The 27,318-nt window shown below is 50.6% G+C and overlaps 2 protein-coding genes across 6 annotated transcripts in view; one reads left to right on the top strand and one right to left on the bottom strand.

Moving 5' to 3' along the window:
• The window catches only part of PLA2G2C (phospholipase A2 group IIC), a 91,421-nt gene that overhangs the window by 6,645 nt on the left and 57,458 nt on the right, over positions 1-27,318 (bottom strand). The window contains exons 1-4 of one of the 4 annotated variants that reach the window (XM_025447206.3): positions 14,533-14,734; positions 6,698-6,798; positions 4,640-4,784; positions 2,863-2,966 (exon numbers count right to left, since the gene is read on the bottom strand). In XM_025447206.3, coding sequence (XP_025302991.1) covers positions 2,863-2,966; positions 4,640-4,784; positions 6,698-6,737 — 289 coding nt within the window. In that variant the 5' untranslated portion in view covers positions 6,738-6,798; positions 14,533-14,734. Of the gene's footprint in view, positions 1-2,862; positions 2,967-4,639; positions 4,785-6,697; positions 6,799-13,731; positions 13,950-14,201; positions 14,377-14,532 lie in introns of those variants that run through there. The other 3 variants (XM_035713468.2, XM_025447205.3, XM_025447207.3) reach the window with 3 other exon arrangements.
• Positions 13,956-25,821, top strand: UBXN10 (UBX domain protein 10). Of its 2 annotated transcripts, XR_007408708.1 has the most exons (3): positions 13,956-14,084; positions 18,874-24,460; positions 25,436-25,821. XR_007408708.1 is itself a non-coding variant. In XM_025447204.3 (2 exons), exon 2 carries the CDS (start codon positions 18,889-18,891, stop codon positions 19,741-19,743), a length of 855 nt encoding a protein of 284 aa, XP_025302989.1. In that variant the 5' UTR covers positions 13,956-14,084; positions 18,874-18,888; the 3' UTR covers positions 19,744-24,932. The 2 variants fall into 2 exon arrangements, 1 of the variants encoding a protein (XP_025302989.1); XM_025447204.3 differs by lacking the exon at positions 25,436-25,821 and having other exon boundaries at positions 18,874-24,932.

Below are 27,318 nucleotides of genomic sequence, written 5' to 3'. Positions count from 1 at the left end.
CATCTGCTTTTCTCTGTCCCCTGGGCTGGCAATGAGCATTCTGATGAGCATGCTGCTGACAGCAAGACTTGCATTCATGGGAACAAAGTGCATCCCCCCAACACCCTCCCGTCAGCCCCATGCTGCTGGGGAGCGCAGTGTGAGACAGGGGCACCAGCTCTGCGGCCAGACAATGTGGGTCCAGCTTGCAGCTCTTCTTTTCCTGGCTGTGGGACCGTGGCCATCTCAGCTAACCTCTCTGAGCCTCAGGATCCCTCTTGATAACCATGCCCACACCTCAAAGATGTATCCTGGAGGTTATGGTGCTGTGTGTAAAGTGTCTATCACGGATGCTCACAGACTGAAGCTGTTGCTAATATACCTATTTTATGTATATTTTATGTACATTTATACCTATTTTATGTATATCAAGCCCAGGAAACTCAGGCCAAGCAGTATGTTCCAGAGCATTGGAAAGGCTGAAGACACATGTGTTTTAATGTTGCCTGTTACTCAGATCAAACTCTTATGCCCTCTGGGCCTCAGCCTCCCGTCCCTACAATGAGCGGTTGGTCTAGAGGGTCTCTAAGGGCGCTTTCAGCCCTGGAGAATGCCAGGAAAACAGGACCTAAGGCTGCCTTGCTTTGTGCCCTGGCCCATGCACAGCGCTGGCCCTGGATGGGCATCCAGTAGGCACTCAAGCAATAGTGGATGAGTAAATGAATGTGACTGGGTCTGGTTCGTGGGCTCAGCATGTAGCAGCAGCAGACCCAGGATGAGAACCCAGATCACCCAGCTCCTAGCCCTGCTCCTGGTAGCAGGGCTTTGGCAGGTGGAGTGGGGCGGATGGGGGAGTTGGCCTGGTACGCACTGGCTGGGGCAGCTGAGGAGGAGGATGGTGATGCCCTGGTGGTGATGGGGAAGCATCCGTCTCCTCCCCGTGCTAACTCCCTAAGCAGGGCTCTGGAGTCCAGAAGGTCTGCTCAAGCTTTGGGAGCAACTGGCTTCCTGGCAGCATCGGTGGAAAGCACAGCCCAGGCTGCAAACTTTCCAGCCCAGCTCTCAGCCCCTGCCTGCACTTCCCACCACCACCCAGCAGGTGCCAAGCAGAAGATGTTTCCATGTGCCACCTCGGGGGTGGGGGGTGGGCTACAGCCTCTACCCCAGATCATTCTCCTGCATCTCCTGGGGCCCCCATGCTGTGGCTCTGGCCCTACATGGGAGGGGCAAGAGGATTGCTAAAGAAGCTGCTCAAAGAAAAAAAAAAAAAAAAAGCTGCTCCAGGTGCAGAGGGCAGAGGCTTGCCCTGAGCCTGGGACCAGGGTGCAGGCAGGTCTTCTGCACCTACTGAATTTCCACTTCCCTCCTCAGATCACCTTTTCCCTTCTTCCTCAGTCCCTGAACCTTATGGGGGCATCAGAGGACAGAGCTCCTCAAGTACATTTTCTCTAAAAGTGATAACTTTTCAAGCACTTTAAGGTAACGCTTGACATGACATATGTTATGATCAAGAGGAAAAGAGATGAGAAGAAACCATAGGGAAGTGAGACCATAAACCAGGCTGAGAAGAGTCAGAAGCCCCTTTTGTGTGTGTGTGCACCCAGTCCAAACCCCGACTCCTGCCAGGTGAGGCCCGGAAAGGTGGGAAGAGGCTGCCAGAAAGTCGGTCTCTGCCTCCAATGGCATCATGTGCCAAAGTCAACAATACTTTGGGGGAAACCTCCGACCTCCTTCCCTTGGCCCCCACCCCTCACTAGGTCCGGATCCCATCCCCTGCACGCGGCCTGGGGGACCTCCCAGAAGACGCATTGCTCTGGTGTGAGCACAGTCATGGCCAGAGAGCTCCGACACAGAAGCCTCGTTGAACTCACGTGGGAAAAAGAGGATTCTCCCTGTCGACAGTGTGCCTGGGGGCTGGGGGCCATGGAGGCTGAGAAGCAGGGGTCTGAGCCCCCCACCCCCCAAGACTCAGGTCTCATCACTGGACCACGGACACCCCACAGCCCTAACGCTTGGTCAATCTTGCTGTGTCCTGAGCTGGGGCTCTGGGTAGGAGGCGCTGGGGTTTGGGCTCTGAGCAGAGAGGAAGGGAAGGGAGGTGGCGGTTCCCTCACCTGGGGAAGAGACAGGTGAACTACGACACATTCATAGCTGAGCACAAATACGCACAGGGAGGAAAGGGGTCCATGCACCTCCACAAGGCCAGGTAGGAAGCCAGTTGCCCTAAAGGGCATTCAAACCACTGGTGCCATTGGAATGAAGGGCATTCACGAGAAGGCCCAGTGACTTCAAATGTGCTTTGACCAAACTTGCCCTACACACACCCACACCCTAGCAGCCCCAGAGATATGCTCTAGGGTATCAGGGGCCACTCCCCACCTGCTGGACACTCAGTACTGGCCCACCCTGTCCTTTGCTCTCTTCCTTGAATGGCCTCGATGACACATGAGTTCCCTTCCCTGACCCTTCCTATTTACTTTTGTGTCTCCCAGGGCACCTACCCATGCTTGGCATGTAGTCACCCTTAACAAATATTTGTCCAACCGAAAGACAGATGAGCTGCTTAGGTGACACATGACAGACCTAAGGAGGAATGTTCTCAACGGCAACAGTTGCCAGGCAAAGCTGCAAGATTCAGTGTAATCTGAAGTCAACAACTATTTATTGAGCAAGTACTATACCCCAGGCATGGGGCTGCATGCTCCCAGAGGGTGCTAGAGAGACAGCCGTGGACAGGAGAGACCAGAGACCAAGCAAGGGCTCCCAAGAAGCTCTGATTCCTAGAATTGTCACTTTTTGTCACAAAGCACGCCTCTGCCAGGAGGCAGACGTTAAGGAGAGGCCCGGGTTCAAAGCCATTTCCCCATAGAGAGGGCTACTTACAAACCACGGTCCCGTTGGCGATGTGGAACTGGTAGCCGTTCAGCACAGGCTGGCAGCCGAGCTGCTTCAGCTTCCCGTAGCAGCAATCATGCGCCAGGCAGCATCTGGGGGCCAGACCAGAGGGGGTGAGGGGTTTCCCCAGTGGGTGGGCCCTGGGGCATCAGCAGGGTGGAGACGGAGGGTGCAATCTGGAAAGGACTCCCCCATCTCCTCCCTGGAGCGAGACGGCATTGACAATAAGGAGGGAAGTCCCTAAAAATATTAACAATATAAACATAACCACTAACAGGCAGTGAGCTCTTTCTAGAAACTTCTGCTACCTCATTAGCTCCTCTATGAAACCCCGCGAAGTGTGATCATCATCCCTCTTTTGTAGAGGAGGAGATGAGATCCTAAGAGGGGAATTTCCTAAAATTATCCAGCTGGAAAATGAGAGACCTGGGGCCAAAACCTAGGTCCGTGGGACTCGGTCATTCATGGAATGAACTTTTTCCTAAGCACCCGCTATGTGCCAAGCACTGTGATAGTCCCTGAGGAGACAGGGCTCAGCAAAAACCCCCAGAGTCCTTTAGATTTTGTTCTCACGATGTTCAAAGTGGCCTGGAGCAGGAAAAGGGAGAGCACCAAGAAGAGAAAACAGGTGGGCCTGCCTTGGCCAGGGAAGGAAGGGCAGGAGGGCCGAGACCGGGGGCTGGATTCCAAGACAGGGAAAAGCAAATGCTCCGGACCAGACACTTCGGTCCTTCCTGTCCTCATCACTCCCTGCAAGTGGGCTCTTTGCTGTTTGTCATCTTTGTCTCATGGTGCTTTAAAATTCTCATCAGCCTTTGGGCTTGAAAGGGGAGGCGCAGAGCCTCAATGGGCCGGGACTGGGGGATGAGCAAATTCTTGTTCAGATCCTGACTTGGCCACTCAGGGGCTGGTGTGTCTTTAGACATTGCCAGGAGGTTTAGCAGGTCCTGACGGTTGGCGCCTGTAAGATGGGGATAGTAACTGCCTGGGCCACTGGATGTAAGGATTAAGTTAGGCCCTATATGCAAATCACACATGATGGGTAGTGTCAGGTCCCCTGCAGGGCTCTGGGGTCCCTCCCGCTAGAATATTCCATGCTCTCAGGAGTCCAGCCCAGAGGAATCAAGCTCCAAGAGCGACATTTCAGTCCCTGCAGCAGGTACGTATTTGTCCACGTGAGGTTCAAAGTGGCAAGAAACACCTGGCTTCTTCTCCCTTCAAATGAATGACGTGCAAACTATCTGTCACCTACCTCCCCATGCCCTCGCCAGGTTATGCCAACCTCCACTTTTTCTTGGGACTCACGCTCCCCATCCCCATGCTGAAGAGTAGGCCTGGCAGCCACGTTGGACCATGTGGCCTCGCCCAGATGGACAACTTTTCCAAACTGGGCCACCGGGATTCTCTCTCCCGGAATGTGGAATTAGGCCCGGGAGACAGCAGGGCAGTCTTGCTGTGCTCTAATCCTAAAAACTGGGTTGCTGAGAGAAGATCACGTTTGCTGTGACGTTTGAGAAGTGCAAATGTTTCTGGGGCTCTGAGCAGGACTGACTAGATAATTTTCGAGGCCTGGTGCAAAATGAGAATTCGGGGCGTGTTGTTCCAACACAAGAGCTTCAAGATGGCGGCTGCAGAGCGGCAAACCAGACGGGCTTCTGCTCCTTGCAGTGCGAGAGTCCTAACACCCTGCCCCCCCCACCCCACCCCGAAGGCTTGGGTTTCAGTGCAAATCAGATGAAGGCAGGCCTGGAGCCTCTGGACTCACCTGTCAGTGTCATCCATGGGGGTCCCTTTGCCCCCAAGACCACAGTAGCAGCCATATCCATAATACGAGAAGAAGGCGCTCCGCCCTGTGATGTGTTTGACCATCCTCTGAAACTGCCAGAAGCTGCTGTGGGCAGGAGACATCACTGCCGGGGAGAAAATAAGAAAGAAGACAACAGGGTGGTGAGGACAAGCCCAGCCTGGCGACCTGTACCCAGAGGGCTTGCATCCAGGACATCAGGAGACCCCAAAACATGCCCCCATATGTGGGCACGGCTGGGATCATCAGCCCCTCTCATGGGGAAGGTAATAGGATCCGAACACTGTGTCCCACAGCCAGTTTCCTGCTAGCTGAGGCTGAGAACCCGGGTTCCATGATGTTCGGGACATTACTGCCAACCATGTCTTCCCCCGCAAAGTGAAAAACCACCATCCTAGGCAGAAACACCCTTGGGTCTGATACAACATTAACGGGAAAAGTTCAAAGCCTGAGATGCCAAAACCTACAAATATCATCAGGCAATTATAATCTCCCAGGAGACACAAAATACTTAAGAGGCAGAAAAGATACCCTCAATCTACTTTTTTTTTTTTTTTACAGAATGTTTATGAAAGTGGGGGAAGAATATATATACACACACACACACACACACACACACACAGGGATATTTGCTGCAGCGCGTCCCTTGTGGTATCAAAAAATTGAACACCACCCACATATCCACTGACGGGAGAATAACTAAATGGTGACTTGAAAACATCTACTTTTAATAGCAATCTCTCTGGGCAGTGGGATTGAGGAAGTAGGTGGAGAAGATGAGAGGCACCGTTTATATACTTTAAGGCTGTTTGACTTTTTTTTTTTTTTACAATGAACATGTATTACTTTTCTATTAAAACATTTGAAATGTATGTGTGGAAAAGCCTAGAAGCATGTATATCGGGCTCTTAAGAGCGGTTGCCTCTGGGGCCTGGGAGGGATGAGAGGTGGGCCTGGGAGGGATGAGAGGTGGCTTTATCTTGTTGATAATCACTTATTTTACTTTTTCATTGCCTGCAGATATTCATTTTGCGATACAATAACATGCAAACATGAACTTAAGGAAGAAAAACGGAGATAGAGGGTTTTGGGAAACGTTCACGAGAGACTTCCCTTGTGAAACTGCGGGTTTTGTTGTCGTGAAGCACTGCAGAGGGGATGGAAGCTTGGGGTGGTCACTGCTGTCCAAGCAGCAACCCCCCTCCACCCTTCTGCACCAGAGAGAGAGAACAGGGTCGCCTCTGGCACTGATCTGGGGAGGGGGGTCACCGCGGGGGCTGTGGAAGTGGTCCTCCCTGCCTATGGGGACCCCCCCAAACCCACCATGATCTTGAAAACTGTAAATTCCACCATGGATTAAGGGAATACAGGAGCTCTGCTTTTGGCGTTTTGACTTGGGGACCCGAAAGCTACGCAGCTGAAACAGAAAAACAGACCCCGAGAAATCTCTACTAATCAAACTCATCAAACCAGAGTCAAAGCGTTTCCCAACAAACCCAACACTGTTTCTTAGTAAGTTCTTTTTCACTTTGCAGAGGTGTGTTATCTGATCTCCTGGTAGCAATGACTTATAATTACACATTATTCCATAAGTCACCATATGAGAGCCTTTCTGATGAGCATTAATTGTCCTTAAATTAGCTCGATATATGTCTGTGCTTTTGTTCTGGAATCTACATGACTTTAAATAAAGCCAACCAGCATCCAAAGGAAAAAAAAAAAGGCTCCCAAAGGGGGTGTGTGGTAAAACAGTAGTCAAAGACCCTTTCTCTTGGCAAATGGTTAGGAATCTTTGATTTTCTAGAAGTCTTCTGAGGTCCCAATTCTGGGGCCAATCCATTCTGTAGAAGAAACAGAAGGAGGAGGACTTTGGTGGGAGCCTGTTCCACTCCTGATTCTCTTTTGAGTGACACCTGATTTTCCCCTCACTCGACACCATATCAGGAGGGGCCACCCAGAGACATAGAAGCACCCAGACAGGAGGACGCCCTGGAGCTCTCTCAGCTCCATACTACTTACAGCAGGAGGCGAAGACCACAAGAACCCCAAAGGCCTTCATTCCCGAGGACACCAGGGGGTCAGAGGCACCAGGATCGCACCTTCCTCTGCCAGCTGAACTCCTGAAAAAGACCAAAATGAGGTGAGGCCATGTGGGTGCAAAACCCCAATCACAGTGCAGGGCTCAGAGCAAAGGGATCCTTTTCAAAACTATTTATCTTTGAATATGATCCCCCCTCTGGTATTTAGACCTAAATATAAAGATACGAAGGACTCAGTTGTCTGAAAAGTGCAAGTATTTCTTTTCTTTTTCTGGCAACATCATCCCTTCAACTCCTTCTTTTTATTTTTTTCTTTTGAGGAGTCAGCATTTCCTCTGTTCCCAAGTTTACAGTCATTGGGGTGGGTGGGTGGGGGGGTCCATGATGGAAATCTCGCGCCAGGAAGTCTAGCCCCACCTGCACGGTGGGCCCCTGCCCATGTCTTTCTTCCTTGGTATCAGGTATCTCATTCAGGAGCTTAGCCCCTCTGAATCTTGGCTTCCTCTCCTATCAAGTGAGTCTAAAATTCCTATCAGTAATTTCGAACATTTATTAAGACGTGACTTAATGCCAGGTACTGTTTTCTTTAGGGTCTTCACGGGTATTCCATGAGTTAATCCTTATAACCTGAAAGGCTCTGTAGTAGTTTTAGAGACAGAGAAACAAGAGTCAGAACAGCTTCCTTGAATCCACATAACCCCCAGCTTCACGACTTGGGGGGACCTATGGAAACAATGGAGGTAAAGCTGCTCAATACTGTGAAATGCTGTGACAGCGAAACGTACCCCTCTTATTACTCTTAACAACAGTAAGGGTCCCCATACGTGGCTCGCTTCCCACAGGACAACAGAGGAGGGCTGGGCATCCCCTGTCATCCCAAGGACCCACCCCCACCCCTACCCCCGTTCTGGCAACAGCTCTCTCTAAATTCAAGTGGTCTTGATGTGGCCCATCAGAAATCAGGCTAGATCTGATAACAGCAGGACTTGGAGTATGAACAATAGCTCCGTTGAGCCCAGAGAATTTGGCAGGTACAGAGCTTTGGCTAGATTTACTCTCTGTGACAAAGTTTCCCAGGAAAACTTCAAAATGAGTGTCCTGCTGCAGAGCCCCAGGGCCAGTTCATCAGGGGTCTTTGCTACCTCTGGCCCTCTCTGCCCAGATTCTGCTGGAGGCTGTCCGGCTAGGCCCTGACCAGTCCTGGTCCCAGCCAGTCTCTGTTTCAAGTGCCGCAGGGAGGTTTTTAAATTAGGTTCCATCTCTCTGGGCTGGCTCCCTTTCCTCTTCTGAATCTGCAAAAATAACCGTGTGATGGTTTAGTCCAAGAAGAAGGCACATACGTCTTTTAAATGAGCAGGTGATGACGTTTTGGAGAGACAAAGAAAGGGACCTGGGTGCGTTACTGGTAATGAAATCAGTGTCTCTCTGTGCTCCAGCTCTTCTTCTCTGTGCCAGCTTCTCTCTCTGTGCCAGCTTCTCCTTCTGTGTGCCAGATTCTCCCTTTGTGTGTCAGCTTCTCCCTCTGATGCCAGCTTCTTCCTCTGTGTGTCAGCTTCTCCCTCTGTGTGTCAGCTTCTCCCTCTATATGCCAGCTTTTCCCTCTGTATCAGCTTCTCCCTCTGTGTGCCAGCTTCTCCATGTCAGCATCTCCCTCTGTATGCCAGCTTTCCCCTCTGTATGCCAGCCTCTCCCTCTGTGTGCCAGCTTCTCCCTCTGTGTGTCAGCTTCTCTGAACATCAGTTTCTTCCTGTGTGTCAGCTTCTCCCTCTCTCCAGTCTTGCTTTGTTCACTTCCTGACAGGTGTCTCTCCTAGGAGCCTCCTGAGAATGCACTTCTCTGTCTCAGGGTTTGTGTCCTGGGAGGCCAATCTAAGCCCATGTAGAGTGATAAGCAGTGAACTCACGTCCAAAAGGATGGGTTTGAAGGGGACTTGAATTATCTTAAATTTATATTCCACTCCTTTGCTCCCCACGTGACCCTACTAGGTAGAGCCTATCACCTTCTTGCTTGGCAGTTGAGAAAAGCAAGGTTCAGAGAAAAGTGACACGCAGCTACCAAGTGGCAGGACCAGGACTGAACCTCTGGTCCCAACTTCCAAATTCAGTGCTCTTTCTACTTCGCCAGGCTCCCTGCCTAGACCTCTTGCCCATGTGGCATTCTGAGGCATTTTCACAGACACCGGCCTTCACACTATGACTTAGGCAAGACCGGCATGGCTCGTCCCTTTGACTGATTGCTTGCAGGTGCTTTAGATTGTGCTGGGCCCAAAGCAAGAGCACAGGGCCAGCAGCCCAGGGATCTGATGAAGGGCAAGAACATGGTAGGGAAGGCAGCATGGACTCCAATGCCAGCCTCTGGGGGAGCAGCCAGCAAGTTGGCAGGTCTCCGTGAGCTACCGCTCTCAGACCCACCAATTCATCTTACAGACTATGCTGACACATGGGTTGGCTTTTCTCCCCGTGGAGTAAATAAGGAGGAAAGAAAGATCATTCTATTTTGTTCACCTCTTTATCCCTAGTACCTAACCAGCACAGGTGGGGCCTGACACACACTAGTACTGATGGTGAGGATGGGAACTTTTGGTGGTGTCCCATTTTTACACCCTGGGTGGCTTCTGAGCACTTGACATACAGTTACTCATTAAGTCCTCACGGCCTTCAGCTGGAGAAATACTGCTATTACCTCCATGGTGCAGATAAGGAAGCCAGGCATGGAGAGATGGAAGTAAATAAATATTTGAGGAATGAATGAATGCATGAATGATCAGAATATGATCATGCTTCAAGTTACAGAAATATAAACAAAACTATCCCCTACTGGGGGCCAGCATGGGGCTAAGCACAGCTTGTAGATTATCTCTTTAAACCCTCTTTTAATGCTCCCAACGTGGCCTAGATGATGAACCCAGCTTGTCGATGAAAGAATAGAGACTGGCAGAGGTTAGGCATTTTGTCCTGCAAATCGACAGAACCAGGACTCGACTCAGGTGTGTCAACACCAAAGGCGGCATCCCTAACCTTTAGCTGTCTGCTTCCCTGTGGGTCATTGGGCCGAGGGGCTCTACCTATCTAAAACAGGGCTGAGAAAACAAAACCAAAACTACCCAAGCATCCAAGCAGATGCCACGAACACTCTTATTTGAGGCACGATGCCAGCAAGGGGTCAGCCTCTCTTTCTCGGCCCCAGCGGAAGAACAGGAAGGGGATTACAGTGGCGGCTGTTAGTAGGCAGGCAGGCAGGCAGGCAAGGGAGAGACAGGAGTGATCAAAACAAGAACTGACCAAGCCTATGGACCTGGGGCCACCGAGTGTAGGGGCAGATGGTTCTAGCTACATCAGCTTGGAGTGATTATTGATGTCAAGTCGTCAAGAAAAGGCTGCATTGTATAAGAGACTGCAAAGGCGCAAGGCAAATAACTTCAGATTCTCTGTTGGAGAAGAGGGTTGGAGCAGGGCTCTATACTTCCTGGCAGAGCCACTGAAGTGCACTGAGCCTTAGCTGCATCATCTGTCAGGTGGAGACAATGCGCCTGACCCCCTGTGGATTGCCAGCAAGATTCAACAAGTTCCAGAGATAACAACCTGGGATTAGTCAACAGTAGCCAAGGTGAGTTACCATGTTTGCTATGTTTTGTTTAAGAAGACAGGAAAGGAGAACATTATGGATGTTTTCCAATAATATGGGGAAACCGTAGAAACCTGTAGTACTTTAAGAGCTAAATTTCATTACCCAGAAACTTCCCTTTTGCAGGTCCCCTTGGGAAGCCAAAACATCAGAATATATAGTAACTGTGCCAGCCTCTGGGCCTCCCTACCAGAGCACACACCTGGTCCCCCCCTCTGAGATCAAGGTTATCCGTGGTCTCAATCGACACATCTGGTGGGATCGAGGACAGAATAGGACACTGGGTATAGACTCCAAAATCTAGAGGCTGCTAGTTCAAAAAGAGGCCAACTGCTCTTTGGGGACCAGCTGCCAAGAGACGGAAGCTCCTGCCTTGAGCCCAGACCTGGGGGAGGTCATTTAGACTTCAAACTAGGTATCCCTGGGGGATACCAAGTGGCACCTAGCCAGTCCCTCAGTGGAAAAGCCAGCTATGGAATCAGCATTGCCTCTTCATTAATTTAACTCTGATTTGCTGAGCACCTACCATGAAGCAGGCACTGTGTCAGCCAAGCAGGGGACTCAGACACAGGCACAGGCTCCTTCCCTGTAGGAGCTCATACCCTACTAAAGCAGGGGCACATTGTAGGATGAGACCAACATGATAATGAGCACTAGTTCTCACCAAGTGCTCACCAAGTGCCCAGCACTGTGCTAAGAACTTTCCAGGTTGAATCTGATTTCACCCTTGCCACACTCCCATTCTTACCACCTACATTCTTACAGAGATAGAAACTGAGGTCCAGAGAAGTGTCATCAGCTACCCAAAGTCTCCAGCTAGCAAGCGGTGGAGCCAGGATTCACACTCAAGCCTGGACTCCAGGGGCCATACCGGCCACCTCACCACCAGTGCAATAGGTAGGTACAGGTAAAGATGCCATGTGGGAATGCCGGGGTGGGGCTCTGGGGGTACAGAGAGTGGGCTTTGGAATCAGCCAGACTGGGGTTCTGGAGCTGCTCTCCCACTCATTAACTTGAGGGACCCTGAGGTCAATTGTTTTCTATGGCAAAGGAGACCAATGATGCCTTTCTGGAAGAGAGCACTGAAGATGGGAGGAACTGACGTAGTGAGGGTGCATGGTGCCATCCTGGGCATGTTCCACTAGACCAAAAGGGATCAGCCAAAGCCCATGAAGTTTGGGGGTGGGGAGGAGGTGGTCAGGAAAGGCCTTCGTGAAAAAGGAGACTTTTTAACAGGGGATCAGTAAGTTTGGATTAACTTCGAGAAAGGAAGTGGGGTGGGGCAGGCAAGAGCAGAAAGACCCTGGAGATGAAAAGACTGAAGGCCCAGTTGGGGAACAAGCTGGCTGGAACTCATGGAGTCAGTGGAGGAGTAAGGCAACCGTGGCTGGAAAGGAGGATGAGTCCACATTTAAGCTGGTGGTGCAGGGACCTCTGGCCACATTTCCTGAGAATCCATTTTGCGGTTCCACCAGAGACCAGGCATTATAGGGTTTGTCTTCTGAAGACACGCTCTTTAAAGGAAAAGGGGAGACAAAGGTAGATCTCTTTAAAGAGGAGGAAGGCACAGCAATTGGCGAGTTGGCTTCCTTTCTTTCCCTCCAGCCTCCCCCTGGCACTGCACATCACATGGCACCAGAGACCAAAGGGCCCATACTGTTAAATATTAAACAGACCTTAGGCCTAAGCACCATTTCCCTGCGCACGCACACACACACACACACACACACACACACACACACGGTGAGAAGCAAATTTGATTTTCCAAAAGATTGCATAATTCTTAGGTGATATTAAAATAGCTGATGAAGAATCTACTTTAATCTTTTTTGGGTGGGCGTCGAAGGCCTGAAGAGCATTGCTTAGATATTTCTGACAGAATCGTTTACAAGAAATAAGCCACCAGCATGGAGCTGCAAAGCCAACAGCTCCTAAGACCGCCACCTCCTGCAACCTCTTGGGGCCTCAGATGCCACCCTGGATGTCCAGGGCGGGTGAGCGGGTGACCCTAGCAGGAGGCCTGCCCCCCAGCAGCTCCCACAATCAGGTACTGCTTTTCTGAGATGGGAAGAAACATCACTGCTGAAATGATCCCCTCCTTCCCTGGGCCTGAAAAACTTCCTGTCAGCACCAATCGCTTGGCACATCATCACGTCCAGCCTGCGCCCGCTCTTCCATTCTTGGCTCAAACTGTATGGAAAACAATCTGATTTGTAACTCTTTAGGGGTGTGTGACAGGCCTCCTTAACCAAATTGTGACCATCTTGTGGGTGGGTCAGAGTTGTGCCCTACTGCAATCCTGCGTCCATGCGTCTGGGATACACTAGATAGCAAATATCTGGCCACAATGCTAGGTAATGAATCCTAATCCTCTCCACTGATAATTTGGTTCTTGGATGTCTACTAACATCATCTTCCAATAATGTAGTCACAAAATTATTCATCTGCATATTCCAAGAATCTAGAACAGTGCCTGGCAGGCAATAATAGTCCAGTAAGGGCTCCTTCTGAAGCCATCTCAATTCCATTTTGGAAGAGTCTTCATCCATCAAGTTGGGATCTGAAGGGTGAGTGGGCATTAGGCAAAAGAAAGGAGGAAGCCAAGTGTGGGGAGGATGGAGAAGGATCTTCCAGGTATCGGGGACAGCAGGAGCAATGCTGGAGTGTGGCCCTGTGGCAGGGAACTGGCTTGGCTGGGGGTGGGGTGGGGGTAGGGGTGGTGTCTGGAGGAGCCGTAGGTCTTGGACAGAGTCAGAGAACGTGTCCCCTCCCACTCGAGCAGGAGAGAGGGAGGAAGGCAGGCAAGTGTGTAGTCTGATGGCAGGACATTAAGAAGGCTTCCATAGGATGGCTTCTACTTTCTCCCTGAAGAGGGAAGTAGGGATTCTTCTATGTGGGAGGAGGGGCAGGGAGAGGGAAGAGAGGAGAGGTTTCAGGAGAGAGGACAGGTCTGAAGTCACCGCGGAGGAGAGAGGAGACAGGACGGAACCGTGGGAAGTGGAAGGATTTCTTCTGAAGTGTTGAGGGTCCAGTAGAAGTTGGAGACCACATCTTTCCATTACCCCCAGGACCACGGCTGGTCAAGGTTTCTCCAGCCCCTGGGTGTGGGTGGACTGATGGATGGAAACTCCATCAGCCCTCAGGTGGGAGGGATGGAGAGGCCCCCGGAGAAGCGCAGGGGGGACTCTCCTAAGGGAATGGTCTGGGTAGAGGGCCTCGGGCTGGACAGGGCAGGGAAGAGGTAGGCCGCGGTGGGGAGAAAGGGCACAGGGCAACGGGCTGGGGTTTCCACCGTGGGGTGAAAGACAAATGGGTAGCGGTGACTGGGGTTGCCAGAAGCGTAGGGGTAGAGGTGAGGAGGGGCAGAGCAGGGGCAGAAGCAACTGATACCAAGGAAGGGATGGAAGTGGGGGTGCTGATGAGGAAGTTGGAGGGGTTGCCCTGAGGACAGACAAGGCCCCAGCTGGACTCATGCCCTAGAAGCACCCTGGCAGCCTGTAGGGTTCGCAGGAAACCAGTCCAGCAGCTGCCCCCCAAGCCGGGAACACTGAAGGGCTGGGGCCTGCCCCGAGGTCACGGGAGCCAGGAGCCCCCCCCCCCCACCTGCTCGCCCCAGGGCCGGGCTGGGCGGCCCAGAAGGAAGCACGTGGCCCCCTCGGGCGCGTTGCCCGGGAGACGCGGGCTGTTTACCAGCGGCCGGAGCCGGCGGACAGGCGGATGGAGCAAGGATGGAGCAGCGGCAGGTGAGCGCGCCGGCCACGGCCACCGCCAGGGTCACGGCCAGGGCGACGCCCCGGGGACAGGACGGGCCCGGGGAGAAGCGGCCACTCCCGGGGCCACGCAGGCCCGGCCCAGCTCACCGTTGCAGGAATGGGGCAGCTCCCGGGCTCCGCGGAAGCCCCGGGGCCTGGACGGGGACACCGACCCGCGGGGACCAGAGGCCGTCCCGCACACCGAGAGGCCCGAACCAGACCAGACCGGAGCTCCCCCAGACCCGTGCTCTTTCACCTGGGCGCCTCTCACTTTCTAGACGTCCCCTCCTGCCCCTCCCCCAAATGCCTGCTTCTGCTGTTCCAGCCCCTTTCGGTCTAGAGGGGCCTGCGGGCACTTGGAAGATCTTCTGCAGCTATCCTCCTCCGCCTGCCCCTCCCCACGCTGCTCCTGCAACCGTCCCCACTGCCTTTTCCAAACCTTTGATCACTTGATGGCTTGCGGTCCAATTTCTCCACTCCCCCTTTGAAACGTGGCACTCTGCGTGGGACAGTGCATTCTACTCATTTAGTCGGGGGTAGAACTGGGAATGGTACCAAAGTTTTCTCCTGCTCAGGCCAACTACCATCTCCTGTTGATTCTTCTGAGTGCCTTTCATGCCTTTCATCCTGACAGCCTCACCAGGGGGGCGGGGTGGGGATTGGCAGGGGATAGTATTAACTGATAAACATTTTTAAAAGACCAATTCAAATGTATGCATCCTCGGTATACATCAGCAGATGGTACGTGGGTGGGTGTATTTTACTGCGTTTACCGTGGGTTTAGATTTGGGCTGTGAGTGGATGAGGGTGGTCTGACCCTGTGCTGAGGGGCGGGTGGGGGGGGGCTCCTTAGGAAAGCAGGAGGATGGCCTCAGCCTTTCCTGTCACATGTTCTCCCTTTCCAGTTGATTGGGTGAGTAATCTTAAGGAATGGGTGCCTGCCCTTTTGGCAGTTCCCTGGAAACAGTTACCAATGTTTGTTTCCTGACTGCTAGCAAGCCTCTGGGGTGCAGCTATTCTGTTTAAGTAAACAGGCCACTTGCCTAATCAGCTGGCAGCTTGATGGATGCCTACACCTAGGTCTTGTCAAATCACTTTGTGGTTGAGCGATTGCCAGGCCTAGAGGTGGGGAAACGAGCTGAGCCGGGGATAATGATGGGCTCTGCGTGAGTCTTCCTGGCCCCAGGGGCGGGATGGGCAGGGTTCGGGGACCAAGGTGTGGCTGCAGAGGCACTGTTGGCCCAGGGTCCCCAAACACCTGTTTCCCCTGCTTCCCCTCTCCATGGGATAGATGCTGGGGAGAGCTGGTGCTCCCTCCATGTAACAGATGGTCCCCGAGCTCGGGAGGAGGCAGTGGGTTATGAAAGCAGGTTCGATGGAATGGTTTTACCTGAAGGAGGTGTTAGTCTCTAAATAACCATGAGTGGGCTTATAGGAATTAGTCATAATTGAGGTTTTTTTTTTTTCTCTCTCTCTCTCTGAGATAGCTCGCAGTCATGTTATCTTATGACCAGGGTGTCTTGAATATGACACCCCCTGAACATGGATAATTATATAGTACCAAAAGGTATAGAAAGTGCATGCACATACTCAAGTTTTACTGTTAAAAATAATCCAGCAGAGAGCCTGCAAGAACACATGACTTTCCTCATCAAAGTTGTTAAGGAAGAGGTTTCTAAGTTACCAAACTTACTGACAGTTAAACCTTCCCGAGGCATGTGTGGGAGTTAGAAGCCAAGTCTGTGATAATTCTGTAGAAGCTGTGGCAAATTAATAGCCATTCCTTGAGGCGGGGAGGGTGAGCCGAGAAGGGGAGCTGGTTCCCGAGTTGAGCTTATCTTTGGCAGAACAGTTGGACAATTATGACCTTCTTGTGTCATCCTGAGTTAAAGTGCAGAGCTGCTTAATTGCAAGGGAAAGACTTTAGAACTAAACCAACAGGGAAGAAACCACGTTTTTCACAGTTGATCAGAAAATAGATTAAATTAACAAGGAGATGGGCAGGCTTTTTTCATGCCAAGGAGAAGGTTCCTGAACTCCCAGCAGCCAGACTGGGTGTGAAAGCCTAGCGAGAAGTGGAAGATGGGAGTGTGGAAAGACCCCGTCTGTGGACAGGGTAAAGCGAACACAGAGGCTTTTAAGTTAAGAAATGGAGGACAGGGATCCCTGGGTGGCGCAGCGGTTTGGCGCCTGCCTTTGGCCCAGGGCACGATCCTGGAGACCCGGGATCGAATCCCACGTCGGGCTCCCGGTGCATGGAGCCTGCTTCTCCCTCTGCCTGTGTCTCTGCCTCTCTCTCTCTCTCTCTCTGTGACTATCATAAATAAAAAAAAAAATAATTATTAAAAAAAAAAAAAAAAAAAAAAAGAAATGGAGGACAGCTTTTGAACTGGCTAGTGCCTCGGGGATATAGGGGAAGACTGTGTTTTGTTTGGGTCTGGTCTTAATGGAGAGGGAGAGGATACTTTCTAAAATTTGGCAAGATGGGTGAGAGGCACCGAACGGTAATGTTAGAATGGAAGGCTGCAAGGCTGGCATTACATTGCTCAGGATTGTGTGACAAAGGTAGCGTGGAGTCAGTTTGAGGTGAGGATGCAATGAAAGTGTGGAATTAGAAAGCGTTATTAGAAAAGCATTATTTTGCATTTTTGAGGCAAGTTCAGAGGCTGTAGCTCATTAAAATCAGCCTTCCGGCGTTTCTGTGCAGTGGGCAGGGCAGGTGAACGTCCCAAAATAAGCCCAGCTGGTTAGAGGTGACTAGGAGTAGAACCACTTTTTCCCTCTCCTGGGGAAAATGCTCTGCAGCAACAGGTAAGACTTTTGGACATAAAGTGATAGAAAGCGCTAAACAAACAGAAAACCAAAAACAAAAGCAAAAGCACCTTACCTTTTCTTAAGCCAAGCCTGGAACTTATAGCCCTGGTTACATTATTTCATATTACTACCATCCTGTTGCGGATAAAGGGACTGATGCTAGAGGTATTTAAATAATGTCTCCAAGGTCATATGGCTAATTCTATAGATGGGGAAAGAGATGTATCAGAAAGGTAGAATGATGGTCCCATGGTAGCACAGCTAACTCTCTGCAGAGCCTGAAACAGAACCCCAGACTTGGGACACCAGGTCCTGGTTCCTTTGTACTCAAATATGCTACTTCTTGGGGATGGTGACGCACTGAGAAGTTACCAGAAGGTCTCTAGAGGGCGGGGAGAGACCTGGTCAACCTATGGGCAGAAAGCAGCAGTGCAGTGGTGGTCAGGATTCCAAGGGAGGAGGGGAGCCCTAGACATCCCCCCTCCCCACAGTGTCCTGGGAAGGATGTAACCAGGGCCTTGGGGGGGTGGTGGTGGTGGTAGCCTTGTTAATGAAGGGGTCACCAAGGTGGTGAGGAGGGAGAAGGAGACCTGATCTGGCAATTCTGGCCTGAGTAGAGAAATGCCCACGCCCCTACCGAGCTTGGGAACACGGGGCTTCTGTGGGATTTTGCTAGCACTCATGAGCACCCTTAGCGTAGGAGACCCACCTAAAGAGGCCCTCAAAGTGTTCACCAGGTAGCCGGGAAGACAGAAGGTGAAGCCTAGGTCCTCCAGAATAGGACCTGGTGTCACAAGACCCAGGTTCTAGTTCAGGCTGTGCTGATAGCTGGCTTTGTGACCATGGGGCAATTGCTCTGCCCTTCTGGCTCATACATCTGTAGAATCAGCACGTGTCCAGAGTCCCCTATGGAGTTGGTCTAAGACACAGTTTGGTACATGTGGCCTGCTGCCAGTTTTATGTGGCTTGTGGGCTAAGAATAGGTTTTATACTTTTAAATGGGTGAAAAAAAAGAAGAGGAATATTTTGTGCCACATGAAAATTGTATGAAATTCAGATTTCAGTGTCCATAAATGAAGCTTTATGGGAACACAGCCACACCCATTCGTTTACCTACTGTCTATGGCGGCTGTCACCCTCCAATGGCAGACTTGTGGAGTTGTGACAGACCCTATGGCTGTCAAAACTGTAAATATGGGCTATCTGGCCATTTACAGAAAAGGTTTGCTGGCCCCTCATCTAGAACCTGCATACCTCCCTGTGAGTTCTGGCCAAGGGGCCAATTTTCAACAGTGCTCCCCTCCCCTTTCCCATCCCCCTGGTGACAAAGTTAGGGTGGTGGAGGGATTTTTTTACATGGAGTGATTTGTGCAGAGCCACCTACCAAGGTTGAAAGAAAAGACAGGAGGAAGGAAAACAAAGTAAGATTAAAGTGTAGGTAGACAGGAAGAGTCAGGTAAGGCCTGGGGGCGGCGAGGGGAACCGGGTCAGTGGCTGCAAGGGCAGGGCTGAATCATTGGACCAGAGATCATGTGGCTTCCAAAGCTGAAAACGTGCCCAGAAAAAGTTAGCCAGCCCCTGCCCTAGATTGTCACATGGCTTGTTGCTTCTCATTCCTTTGGTCTCTCAGTTTAAAGCCCCCCACCCCATAAGAATAAGAATGAGCCCCCCCACCCCCCGCCAGTCACTCTCACTTTATTTCCTCATGGCAATAATTTCTCATTGTGGACTCAACACCTGTCTTTCCTCGGTCTTGGTTCACTGATTTTTTTCCAAGTGATTGAAATGAATGAACGAGCGAAGGAATAAACGGCAGCAGGTGCCCCTCTCCCCATGCTCGAAATCCAGAGAGAAACACCTAACTCCATGCCGGTTGGCACTAATTCCGGCACCTGGGGGTGAAGGGCTTGGAGGCCAGAGTCCCAGGAAGTTTAACCCGCGGCTTGTCTTTCCTCCGCTTCCTTAGGGGTCTTGAGGAGCAATGGCCACAGAAGACCCTGTGAACATAGCGGCCCCTGAACGCAGCCCCGTTGGCAGCCCAGCCGCTGACGGCTTCGCCTGGCGGCCCGACTCGGCAAAGATGCACGTCCCAAGGCCCAAGTCCGCCAAGGGCCGGCCGCGGCCGCGTCCACACAAACCACAGGGTCCGCAGGGCGCCCAGCTGTGCTCTCCGCGCGCGCCGGCCACCCTGCCCCCGGCCGTCCCCTGTGAGTCGCCAAGCAGCCAGAGACCCGGAGCCTGCGCACCCAGGTCTCCAAACCAGGGAGCGCCCGACGAGATCCCCGAGCTGCTGCAGCAGGTGCCCATGGGCGCTTCCTCCTCCCTCAATAAATACCGAGTCCTCCCTTCCATCAACAGGAAGACCCTGGAGGAGGGCTCTGTGGACGCAGTGGCCACAAAGGCCGGCTCGCTGCAGCTGAGCAGCATCCAGGCTCTCTACCGGGAGGAGACGGGCACCATGAAGGCAAGCGAAGAAGACTCCAGAGTTCGAGCTTGTTCCCCAGAGAGGACAGTCATCGTCCGAACCAGGAGACAGATGTCATCCAGGGCCCGAGACCTGGAGGAGCCATCAGACGGAGAGGCGAGGCTGCTGCTGGCCATCAGATCCCCGTCGGGCCGAAGGTTCGTTCACCATTTCCGGCCCACTGACGCCTTACAGACCGTGGTTGCTGTGGCCGAGCGCAACAACCAGGCCACCTACCACCACTGCAGCGTCGAGACCATGGAGGTGCCCAGGAGACGTTTCTCTGACCTTAGCAGATCTCTGCAGGAGTGCAAAATCCCCCACAAGTCGGTGCTGGGCATCTCACAGGAAGAAGAGGACAGGGAGCCCTGAGTCCACAGCCACCCAGCTGGAGTCCTGGGTCTCGGAGTAAGGAGCACGCTTGGGTGCTGTGGCCTTCCGGGCAGCTCGGTACCCAGTGCCCTGCGATCCTGGTGCGCCTGTGATTCTTGGGACTCGTCCTCACAGCACCTCCTCTGAAGGAGTGAAATCTGCACGTGCGCCAAGCGTATTGAGAAGGTTCTCCTCCAATTGTTAAAGTCCCTCCAGCACTGGGGCGAACTGGCGAGGTACCCGGGCTGTTCCTGAAACCTCCGTGACCAGGCCTCCTCCTTTCCCCAGAGCTGGGTCCTTTCGGGAGCATCTGCTTGCTTTTACAACGAACCCTCGCTCTCTTGAAGCCAATGGTTTGCCTTTCTGTATTTGATGCAGGATTAAACACTTCCCAGAGAGGATTCTAGTCTGGTAAATAACCAGGGCTCAGGAAATGTCGGACTGGCATTTGTATTTCTCGCAAGCATCTTTAAGAAACAGGCAGTTGACACTATCTTAGAAGCAGCCCCCTTTGCTGGCATCGGGTGGCTAGAGTTTCTTGGGGATTACTGTTTGTGTGATGTGGCTTCAGAGGAGAGAACAGGTCTTTTGCTAATACAAATCCCCCAACACATCAACATTTCTGAAATAGTCTGAGAGCGAGAAAGTAAATTGCTTCTGCAATCGTGGATTAGCCAAGTAGCTACTCTTAGATAGAGAATAAGTAGGTTTGCAAATATCGGTAGCTACTCTCTGCATGCAACATTCTTCCCAAACTGAGAAAAACCAGTGGAATCTGATTTCCTTTGCTTTTGTCACTAATGGAATCTTTTTGATTTTGAACCGCCCAAACCTACAAGTCTGTACCAGTTTGCACCGGAGGCCCCCCTTGGCCTATCTGGGTGTGGACACATGGTTTCAGCGTCTCACCTCCTTCAAACAGAGACTCCCTGGTGTGAGGACACCAGTGTCCCTGTTCTGTGATTTCAGAACCTCCCGAGACCAAGGGTGCCTCTGTTGGGCATCACTTGGCTGCGCCCCGTACTGAGAGACCGTGTGCCCAAGTGTCTGATGGGCACGAAGTACATCTGAATGCCTTAGCCTGTTTGGTTTTCCAACTCTGAAGTGGTGACGTGGACAATTTGCCAAAGTTCTCTTGTATCGGGAGTTCAGCGAGAGTCCCACCTCTCATCTGGATCCTCGTTATAGCCAAATCGCCATCCAGATTAGGGAAACTGATCCCTCAAGATCTCAGCCATCCCAAAGCCCCGAGTACCGATGCGCCTCTCTCTGCTCCTGAGTACACAGGGAAGGCAGGCGTTCTAGAAGCCTATCGGCGTGACAGCCTCAGCAGCAAGTGCATCTTGTACCTAGATAAGGAATGTGGCTGGAAATGTTACTTCCAGCAAATTTATACTCAGCCACCGAGATTAATGCCAACTTCATCTCCTCTAAAGAAGGCTCGCCTTGTCCTACCCGCATCCCACACCACCCAGATCACTCGAGAGTGGGCTATTTCGGAATGTGTGGTAAAATTTCCTAATACCATCTCGGTTGCAAAGGTCAGCTGGGGCTTGCAGGGCCTCAGGCAGGCCCACGCAACTGGCCACCTCTCCCAACCAGCGACCATGTCAGAGGGGACGGGAGGCTCGAGCCCGGTACTCACAGTACAGGAGGTTTACCTCCCACCCAGGACTCAGGCACATATCTGCCTCTGATCTAGGAGGCTGGAGGAAGAGCCTCCTGCAAAATCACACCTACTCTGTGGTAAGAATAAAATCCCACCCACCTGGGACTCGGTAATCTCTTCAGGCAGGAAATCTGTAGAAAACTTCAGTGAAACGGAGCATGCTCCAGGGAGCTAGAATCTTCTGCACTTAGGGCTTTGCTGCTGCTATTTAGCTTGGGATTTGGGGGTGGCAAAAAATGTGGAAGGCATGAAACATAGAAATATTTTAGGGTATCTTAGGACACGTGACCAGAACTAGACTTGAGCCACCTTAATAAACTTCTTTTGGACAAAAGGATGGTGAAACAATAAAAATTGATTTGCGTGAAGCTGAGTCAGTGGAGAAGCACGCCTTCTATTTTAGCGCAGGACTCCAGCCACCGTGCTCTAGCGGACAGAGGGGCCCATTGACCTCTTGGGAAAAGCACTTGGCTGCGCTGTTAAATCCAAGTGCTCGTCCCCAGGCTCCCCGCTCCCACCCTTCCCACAGATCTTGCTTTCAGGTTATATGATAGCACCGAGCTCCGTATGGCAAGAGTCTCCTGAATTCCTCCTAAAAATCATTCCAAGTACTCTCCTTCAGAGGTTGGCAAGAACAGCTCCATCAGAATTTCAGAGGGGTGGCTCTACAGGTGGCACTGCCACATGGCCACCCTGGCCTGATGGGCTAACCTGGGCCCAGCACACTACTCCTGGTGGCCTTGGGTGACCACTCTGTAGTCACAGACCTCATTCATTGAACCAGTGGCCACTGAGGATCTTTCCTGTGTCACTCACAGGTGACTGGCATTGGCAAGGAAATGTGGAACTGCTTTGGGACTCTCAACCTCAAGGCGACTGAAGTTGGTGGAGGTAGCTTTATCCGTGAAGGACCCTGGAGTGAGGGTCAGATACACTGTTGCTGTCTCCTCGCCGTCTTGTGGAAATGCAAAGGCAAGTCCACCTTTCCAGTGATGGCACCGGGAAGCATGGTCTTTAGGGATGTGAACTTTGCATAGGACAAAGCTTCAAGACCAGTTTTCCCAGCATATCCCCTGTTACAGTCCAAGAGGTAAATTAGTCCTGGCAGCAGAAGGAACAGCAGGAGAAATAAGTGACTCATCATTTAGAATCCAAAAAATTTTCACCAACAGATGGCAGGTGGTTTTAACACAACAGTCCTTGCCCTGAAAGTACCTGGGGATCCAGCCAACAGCCGGCAAGCCAGGGCAGTCCTGATGAAGAGATGCAGGTGAACGTGACTGTCACTCCAGAGAACCTGCAGAAAATACTCCACAAACAAAGAAACGTAGACAAGTCTTGAAGTTTCCATTATAATTAAAAGCCTTCAAGTCCATTGTCAGATCTCTCTCCCCATCATGCATTACAAACGTAGGCGCTCCAGGAGCTGAGCTGCTTCACTTTGGTCCATGCTCTTACCACTATTTCAAGTGGGTTTCTAGTGTCAAATAAAGCCATGCTGCCCCGAGAGGTACAAAGTTTCGCTTTACACAGTGTTTTAATAAGTTGAGATAAAAGGGTGTGTGGTTTCCCGTAGCATGAGGTGTAGTTTCGATGAGCCTTTCATAGGGTAAGAGGATCTACTGTCCTACCTTTTCAATAGAATTGCAAAGAAAACTAGATGATTCCACCTTAGCCTTACTTTGTAATCAGTCTGAGAAGCCAGCAGGAATATCTGTCTCCCCAGTGCAATGAGTAACACACCACCATCAAGTGCAAAGTTTGGAGCCCGCTCACCCTCGCCTCGAGTCAGAACCAACCCAAACCCACAAAGGTCAGAGGCCACTGCGGAGGCGTTGGCAACATCCAAGCGGAGCCGACCCTCAGTGACTCACAAACACACAAGACAATAACTCACATTATAAAAATAAAATTGGGTGTTCTGCGTCTACACTGGCGTAATCTTTTCTGATTAGGGCAGTGTCTGGCAGCCCTTTCTGACACACCTCTGTGTTCCCTACCTTCAAACTGTGCAGGAAGTGGCGGTGCTCCTGAACAATTTATGGGGAAGGTCAAGTCTCTGGAGGTATTTTCGGACACACTTGAATCCTGTCCCAGGAAGTTGAGCCACTGATAGACAACCATCCATGGGTGTGGTTAGGCAGGCCTCAATCAGAAGGACTGCTGTGCTCGGCCGGGAGCACTCTGGCTGTTGTGTTGAGAGTAGACTGGAGGGGTCAGTGTGGTAGATGGAAAACCAGCTGTGGCCCTTGACAGTGACCAGGGTAGAGATGGTGCCAATTTGGGCCAGAACAGCAGCCATAGATATCGTGAGAGGTGTCAAATTCTGGACACATTGTCTATTAAGCCTCGAGGGAGAAAAGAGGCAAGATAGTTTTGACAAGTTGGGATTTACCCAAGTGGACGTCACCATAATGGACTGTTCCTTCAAAAATGAGCAAACATGTCAGCAACAAACACATGGTGGGCAGGGAGAAGCACTGACCAGAAGCAATGTTCATAGGAAGGAAGGAAGGAAGGAAGGAAGGAAGGAAGGAAGGAAGGAAGGAAGGGCATGAAAGGAAGGAAGTGCCCTTTTTTTGGAAAAAGTGTACAGAGAATTCCTATGCCATTCATTGCTCTTTGAGAAGAGATGCAACTAAAAATGTCACTATTTCGCTGAAAATCAATTACCATCAAACTCTCGGGGCATGCTTACGGGCCAAGGTTACTTAATCTACCTGGTTCCAGTGAAATGACACATCGTTTACCTCTCCCGCTCCTGCCTGCCTCCATTCTGTTCATTCAAATCCAGCAGCTGACTGGGGATGCATTTCTTCTTGGGAGGGCAAATAAAACCAGTGTCCTTTGACCTAATTAACAAAGCTTCCAAATTTCATGATTTTCATGCCCACCTGTTTTTTTGTTTTGTTTTGTTTTTGTTTTTGTTTTTGTTTTTTTTACAATGAGGAGATCTGTGCAGTAAGGCCTTGGTCCTTTTTGTGACCGGCTGAGAACAGCACCTTCTGGCATCTGTCCCGCGAGGGAGATGGAGGCCTGCTCTGGTCGGTGAGTACCACTGACAGGCACCCCAGGTCAGCTCTAGACCCTGCCCTCTGTGGAACCAGAGTGGCCAGCCACTTGCGGACAAACCATGGGCGAATACAGCAACTCTACTGCCCAGTTGGGAGGATGCTGCGAATGCAGCAACTCTACTGCCCAGTTTGTGTCCAACAAACTCATGGGAATGACCTGCTGCCCCGACTCCAGCCTTGCATCTAGCTTTGGAACTAGATGTCCCCCTAGACCAGACTTCAAATATACCATGTCCCCAAAGCCTCTGGATCTAGACTCTGTAGAGGGTTGATTAGTCCCCCCAACCCAGCCTGGGCCTCAGCTTGCTCTTTGCCTTCTTCCTGGAGCTCCCAACAAGGCTTCATCTTATTCAAATCATCTGTAACAATTTCATTCAACAAGTATATCCTAAGAACCTATATGCCAGGTACCTATTAAGTCTATCAATGAACAGAGCAGAGCAAAAGTCCCTGTCCGTATGCAGGTTACATTCTAATGTGGGGATACAGAAAAAGAACAATGAACGTAATAAACAATACAGTGTGGTTGAAGGGGATACAGGTGATGGAAAACAGAAAAACAGAGCAGGGAAAGGGAGATCTGGAGACCACGGGGTGGGGGGGAGTGTGGTAGAGGATGGGACATCACATGGTGGTCCAGGCTGACCTAATTGACAAAGTAGCATCTGGGCAGAGAATTTGAAGGAGGTGAGAGAAAGAGGGTAGGAGAGGTGTGGGGGAAGCCCATTCCTGGCAGTGGGGATGCAGAGGTCCTAAGGAGTGAGTACATCCAGTCTCGTAGGGGAAGGGTCCCAGGCAGGGTAGCTGGAGTGAGGGAGGGCAGAGCCTTCAGACATGGCACGGGGAATAGATCACCGGGATCTTCCAGGCACTGTCACTGGGTGAAATGGGGAGCCACTGCAGGGTGCTGAGCAGAGGAGTCAGTACCTAACTTGTATGTCCAAATTAGCGATCTGGATGCTGCGGTGAGAACAGGCAGAGGTAGCAGATGGAATCCCAAGAAGAAGTTATGACTTTTGTCATCCAAGCAAGAGATGAAGATCCCAGTGGTACCCACAGATGTCATGAGAAGCTGGGTCAGCTCCTGGGCATATCATCTCTTTACTTTTTAAAAAAAGTAGTACTTACTTTTTGGGCACCTGGATGGCTCAGTCGGTTAAGAAGCATCCAACTCTTGGTTTGGCTCAGGTTGTGATCTCAGGGTCATGAGGCCGATCCCCACATCAGGCTCCGCACTCAACTCAGAGTCTTGAGATTCTCTCTCTCTCCCTTTCCCTCTGCCCCTCCCATTCGTTCCCTGTCTCTCTCTTTCTCAAATAAATCTTTAAAAAAGTAGTACTGAGTTTTATTGTAAAAACAGTATTAAAGTAAATGCTAACCCATAATATGCATCATCATCATCATCAATCAATCAACAGGCAGGAGAGGCTCACTCTTAGAGGATCCATTGCACTTTGTCTCTAAGACAAAACACACACCTTTTTTTTTTTTTTGATGGAAAACTTAGAAAATATAGAGAAGATGGAAGAGGAAACTAAAAATCAGGGATCCCTGGGTGGCGCAGCGGTTTGGCGCCTGCCTTTGGCCTAGGGCACAATCCTGGAGACCCAGGATTGAATCCCACATCGGGCTCCCGGTGCATGGAGCCTGCTTCTCCCTCTGCCTGCGTCTCTGCCTCTCTCTCTCTCTCTCTCTCTCTCTGTGACTATCATAAATAAATAAAAATTTAAAAAAAACAATCTTAAAAAAAATAAAAATAAAAATCACCCATAATCCTTTCAGTCAGAGATCATGGTTATTAATATTTTGACATATGTTGTTTCTTTCTTAAAGATTAAATTCATTTTGCACTTTACTCACTTGCCAGTAGGCATGCATGCATTTAACATTTGCAATCCTAACAAACACTGCGATTTTAGATTCTTTTTCCAAATTTCTCCAGTCTTCATAATTATTTAAAGGTTGACTAATATTTCAACATGTTGATGTACTATAATTTCTTAAGCTATTTCCCTTTTATGGAACATTTCTATGTTTCCAGGTTTTGCTATAGAAGTCTATGCTTGGGGGCACCTGCGTGGCTCAGTCAGTTACACATCTATCTTTGGCTCAGGTCATGATCCCGGGGTCCTGGGATGGAGCCCCACATTAGGCTCCCTGCTCAACGGGGAGTCTGCTTCTCCCTCACCCTCTGCCTCTGCCTCTGCCCCTGCTCCTGCTCCCTCTCTCCCTCACTCTCAAATAAAATCTTAAAAAAAAAAGTCAATGCTTGAAGCTACATCTATGTAGCTTTTTGTATCTTTTGAATGATTTCTTTAGGACAATTCCCAGACATAGGACTGGTATGTCAAATTATCTAAAAAAAACACCTTGTGGATTTTGCTCTGCTTTTCGAAGGATTATATAGAAAGGACCTCAAGTTTATTACATTACCAACAACTTGGAGACTACTGCTTTGGATATAATATTCCTTTTGTTGGCTAAAAATAATTTTGCACATCTTTGCTATTGACTATTAATATTAAAATATTAAAAATCTTACATGTCTTTCAACATATTTTTAACGTCAAAATAAAAAACACAGTGCAGTGACTTTGCTTTCATAACCCGGGGCACTTTATTTTAGTTAAAGCTAAGGCAAGCAGGGACTGATGGTGGGCTCAGAAATAAATTTCTTTGTCCTCAATATATTAATTGATCTACGCATTCTATCTGATACAAGTATTACACTTTTCAAAATACATGTAGTCTTGAACTGAACTCTACGTATGTTGGATTTTTCGGAATCAAATATTAGTTAAATACATTATCTTTTCACTGAGCCAACAAACT

Source organism: Canis lupus, chromosome 2 (genome assembly GCF_003254725.2).
Source record: "Canis lupus dingo isolate Sandy chromosome 2, ASM325472v2, whole genome shotgun sequence".
In the NCBI taxonomy this organism is placed as follows: domain Eukaryota; kingdom Metazoa; phylum Chordata; class Mammalia; order Carnivora; family Canidae; genus Canis; species Canis lupus.
Note: the sequence above shows the minus strand (reverse complement) of the source record. Positions and strands in the feature narration are given on the sequence as shown.